General features: G+C 40.5%; 1 protein-coding gene across 1 annotated transcript; it reads left to right on the top strand.

Moving 5' to 3' along the window:
* Positions 1–25: 25 nt before the first annotated feature.
* On the top strand, positions 26–3,320 carry TMEM53 (transmembrane protein 53; the record flags this gene model as incomplete). Its single annotated transcript, XM_081325742.1, has 3 exons — positions 26–194; positions 804–916; positions 1,687–3,320. 3 exons carry the CDS (start codon positions 26–28, stop codon positions 2,350–2,352), a joined length of 948 nt encoding a protein of 315 aa, XP_081181868.1. The 3' UTR covers positions 2,353–3,320.
* Positions 3,321–5,502: the final 2,182 nt, after the last annotated feature.

Here is a 5,502-nt window from a genome sequence, read left to right as displayed (position 1 = left end):
ATCTTTCCCGTTTAGGTGGACAAAAATGTCGGGCATTTCCGGCGGGGGCGGAGGCGGGTGGTGGGAGGGGGGAGAAAAAAAAGAAAAGAGGAGGAATAAGACGGAAGCGGCAGTGGCGAACGCCGGTGCAGCAATGGGCAGGCGAGCGCGGGAGTTGGGCTGCGTGGTGGAGTTTCCTCTGGAACGAAGCGCTGGTGAGTGAGCGAATTGGAAAAATAAAAATAAAAATGAAAAATGGCCCGGCATAGAGTTGGTGAGGCGCCCGCTAGGGTGGAAACGGCACGTCTAACGTGCGTCGTAATCAGAGCCGAGGTCGGTTTCTTTGGCCGAGGTCCGGGATCGGGTTCCACCGCTCAGGTGCTTGTGTGAACTTATCAGGGAAAAAAAAGGGACTATATGCCAGGGGTAGGCAACCTCGGCTCTTTTATGACTCATGGACTTCAACTCCCAGAATTCCTGAGCCAGCTATGCTGGCTCAGGAATTCTGGGAGTTGAAGTCCATGAGTCATAAAAGAGCCGAGGTTGCCTACCCCTGGACTATACTGTACAACAAGGGTCTTCAAACTTGGCCCTTTTATGACTTGTGGAGTTCAACTCCCAGAATTCCTCAGCCAGAGTGCCTGGCTGAGGAATTCTGGGAGTTGAAGTCCACAACTCATAAGAGGGCCAAGTTTGAAGACCCCTGCTGTACAACCACGAGGTTTTTCTGGCCACCAATGCTGAAATGCACCTGTATCCTCTTAGAGTCATAGCGCTGTGATTAATTACTAAGATGCAAACTCTGTTTTTATTTTCATTTTCAGAAACTTTTTGGGAAAAAGGAGATAAAGTCAATCCTCCGGTGGTGATAATGCTCGGGTGGGCTGGCTGCAAGGACAGGTACCTAGAGAAATACGGCGCCATCTATCTACAGAAGGTGAATATTATTTTTCATACCTAAATTCAGCTTCCTTGACGGCCGATTTACACCTGCTGTCTGTAAATGAAAGAAACCATTCTTGGCTCACTCAGAAATCAACAAGAAAACAACAACAACAACAATACCAGGAGTAGTATCTTCACCTTTCCCACAAAAGGCCTATTCAGAATTGTTAAAGTATCAAACCAGTTTCTTCGTGAAAATTATATGTAAAAAAAAAACTAAGATGGAATTTAACCTGGGGAGAGTTGGAAGGACCTCTGTGATTGTAAGCGCCCAAATTTTGATCATGTGGCTGCAGAGGCACTGCAACAGGCATAACTAAGGGGACCTGTCATAAGTCCATCTTTTTACTACCTTCAATAGGTAGGTGTATGTCCTGCGTTTTATTCAGTAGCTCAAAGCAGCACGTACAGAATTCTTCTTCCTCTTTTGTTTCTTCGCAGAATAACCCTGAGGGAAAAGGGGGTGAGAAAGTTTGACTAGTTCAAGACAACCCAGTTAACTTTTGTATTCGAGGGTGAAGTATAACCTGAATTTCCCACTCCTGGTCTGACATTTCAGTTGCTGTACTGTGCTATCTGTGAATGGTTGTATACCGTGTTAACTGCACAGCGATTATAAGCTATGAGCACTTGCTTGAGTTATTGACACTGAAAAGAGTAATATTGATTTTACTAAACATGAGTCCTGTTGAGACATTTTGTCATTTTTTTTTAAAAAAGAGAAATTATAAACCTATTCTAAAACATGTGTATTCCTCACAGGGGTGTGTAGTGATCCGGTATACAGCTCCATGGAGACTTGTGTTCTTTTCAGAATCCTTGGGTGTAAAATCCATGCAGACTTTGGCTACAAAGCTGTTGGAGCTCCTTTTTGATTACAAAGTGGAGACGAAGCCTCTACTCTTCCATGTCTTCAGCAACGGCGGGTTCATGCTCTATCGTTACATTGTGGAACTTCTTCACACTCAACAGCAGTTCCAGCATCTGAGGGTAGTGGGGACTGTTTTCGATAGTGCACCTGGCAGGAAGAACTTGAAGGGTGCGGTTCGTGCCCTCTCGGTTGTCTTAGCATCGTACAATATATGCATAAAGTACTTTCTTCTACTGTCGTTTGCAGTGTTGGTGGGGACATTGCGGATTGTGTTGTATCCTGTGACCCGCTTTATACATGAGAGCCATTATGAAGCAATGTTGAACCAGCCTTCTAAATGGCCTGAGCTCTATTTCTATTCCAAAGCTGATTCTGTCATCTTAGCAAGGGACATCGAGGACATGGTACAGGCTCGACGACAGCAACAGGTCCTTATTAAGACTGTTGACTTTGTGCACTCTGATCACGTTAGCCATCTGCGAGCATATCCTACCTCCTATGCTACTCACTGCATCTCCTTCATGTACAGTTGCATTGAAAGCACTTCTTCTCACTAGTATGGCCAATCTGAAGATACCAGCATACACCTCTTCTGTTGATTGAGTTTATATATTAAATAATACTGCTGGTTCTGTCATTTGCCAAGAGTTGGAAGAACTCTTGCTCATTTAATTTAATTTAATTTAATCTAATCTACCGTAATTTAATTTAATTTAATTTCCAAAGATTCCAGTTATTGGAATCTTTCTGAGATACATAGGTTCCTTAATTTATCCATGTCTAATATACCATATTCGATGTGATTATGTGGAGCTATAGAATATGAACAGCACTGTCTCCATTCAGTTATTTTGTTAGATGCTTCCTTTGTTGTATTTCTTTTTTCTCTCATTTCTCAGATTTTTCTTCTAGCAGAAAGAAAGATGGCGAAGTTAGATTGTGCAAATAGGAATTTATTGTCCATTGAAATGTATATGGTACAAGATAGAATTAAGAGGAGGAATTGGTTCCATTCGGTGCAAATCTCTTTTAGGAGTTATGGCATGAATTGCATGCACAAATAAACATTTCGTTGTAACTGCCTTATCTGTAGAAATCAAACTTTGATTCAATAATCATGGTTAGAAAACTAGCAGAAAATGTTCCTTTACGGTCCTATTTTAAGTAGATAGGTGGGCAAAAGTAATTTTATAGCAACTTATCTATATTAACATGTTCATGAGTGAGAAAGCTATCACAAGAAAAAGTACTGATGAGAGTACTAGACATTCTGTTGTAACTTTAATAACTATTAAATAATGGAGTTACTCATCTTGGTGTCTGTTTTATCTCTTTTTTTCAAACTTAAATGGCTGCTCAATTTGTATACCTTAGTGCTTTATTTCTAAGCATATGCTTTTGTGTCATTATCCATTAACTTGGGATAGTTTGTTTGTGGTTTAACTGTGCGTTAGAAATGATCATCCAGTATGGAGCTCTCTGGGAATTAGTGGATTCTAATACAGAGGTCCCCAATCTATGGGCCGTGGCCCACTACCGGGCCATGGTCTCTTGGCCACCAGGCTGTGTGAGTGGCTGGTCCTTGCCCTGGCGCTAGCTGATCCGTGAATCTCGTGTCAGCACTAGCTGAGCCGTGAGCCTCTCGCCAGTGCTAGCAGCCCCATTTGCTAGGTAATAAAATCTCAGTTCTTAGTGCTATATTAATGCCAATGAAATTAATGGGATTCCAGAAGAATACTGTAAAGGTTTTTAATCTTGTTTCTTTAATTGTCTTAACTGCAGATCTGGCAGGATGAGTTTTCATAGTACTTTCATCCCAGAAAATTAGGATATGCTTTATCTTTCAAATGGATTTGCTGCCACTTTTGCTGAATGCAATAGCTTTTGGCTCTTTTTCCACAATATTGCCAAAAATGTTGGAGAACTAAAGCTATGTAGCTGTTTCTCTATAAATTTTAATGTCTATGCTTTTTTAGATTTTGGGGGTGGGGATATGTGAAAATCCATGATAAATAATATGAAAAATTAGCAGGATGACTTTGTGTTTTTATGCTTCATTTGTTTTAAAGTAGTGTTTATTGGTGCACTTCAACCAGCCAGTGCTTTGTACTAAATGTTAATTTTGTTTAAACTTATTTCCAGGTAAGCATGGAGAATTGCAGTCTCATTCTGAAAACTGTGTACAGTTGATTTACATAAATATATTCCAAGTTGTTTTCACTGAACCTAAACTGTGCTATATTACATCAGTATTACTGTTAGATCAAATTATATAATATATAATTGATATAGACTTTTTTTAGCACTGATCAAGCGTATGATGAATTCTGCTGCCTACCCTGTACATCACTTTAATTTGGAACTTGATAAACTGCATGCCTCAAGTCAGTTTGTTTTACTCTAAAGACTTACATATTTAAAAAAAATGTTTCCCAATTATTGCCAAAGGAAATTAAAATTTAAATAATAAAAATGGATTACATCATATCAGATTAGAAGAATAAATGCAAAATTAATCAGTGAATAACCAGATAATCCGCAGTTCAAATACTTAAATGTTACATCTCTGTTAAGCAAAAATTATGATGAAAAGAGTCATCTAAAATGAAAATGAATATTGTTTTTTAGTTCCATTTAAATTGCAATATGAAATTTCTAAACAATATACATACACACACACACACACACGTATATGAATATGTAAGAATTGAGGCCTTTGAACTATGTGCTGGAGAAGACTCCTGCGAGTCCCTTGGACTGCAAGGCAATCAAACCGGTCAGTCCTAGAGGAGATCAACCCTGACTGCACTTTAGAAGGCCAGATCCTGAAGCTAAAACTCAAATACTTTGGCCACCTAATGAGAAGGAAGGACTCACTGGAGAAGAGCCTAATGCTGGAAAGATTGAGGGCAATAGAAGAAAGGGACGACAGAGAATGAGGTGGCTGGATGGAGTCACTGAAGCAGTAGGCGTGAGCTTAAATGGACTCCAGAAGATGGTAGATGACAGGAAGGCCTGGAGGAACATTGTCCATGGGTTCGCGATGGGTCGGACATGACTTCTCAGCTAACAACAACAACAACAACAACATATGTATACATACACACACACACACACACACACGGTCATCTTTACCTTTTTCTATACAGGTGTGCAACTGACCTCTGAGGGCTGCCCAACCTTTGTGTAGCAAGTTAATGCTTTATTTTGTTTATTTTATCCTTTAGAGGATTATTGGCTGTAGGAGTAGGGTGACTAGATGGGCAGCGTAATAAGGGAGGAAAAAAGGATTATCCAGGGGTTGGGAGAAGCAGGGGCAGAATGATAAATGGTTTGACAGGAGGGGAAAATTCATCAGACTGCGGAAATAGAGGGGATGGGGGAAGAGGTGGCCAGGCTGTAGTGATAATAAGGACAGTGGTGGGATATGAGTAGAAAGGGTTGTGGGACACAAAGCAAGAAAGGAAACAACTAGGAGAAGTCACAGCGAAGTAGTGACCAGGGAAAGGAGTGATGAGCAAAGTGACCTGGGGAGGAGAGAAAGCTTGGGATGTGGGAAATTAAAGGCACATTTTAGGCTGCATTGGATAATCACAGCGAGTTTTTTGTAGTTAAATCTTTGTTCAGAGCATATGTAGATATGGTGTAAGTAAGTGTTGAGACAGAGAACTTGGAGCCCTATGTAAATATGCACATATTTCTGTTCT

Source organism: Vipera berus (genome assembly GCF_964194415.1).
Source record: "Vipera berus genome assembly, chromosome: 3".
Lineage (NCBI taxonomy): Eukaryota > Metazoa > Chordata > Lepidosauria > Squamata > Viperidae > Vipera > Vipera berus.
Note: the sequence above shows the minus strand (reverse complement) of the source record. Positions and strands in the feature narration are given on the sequence as shown.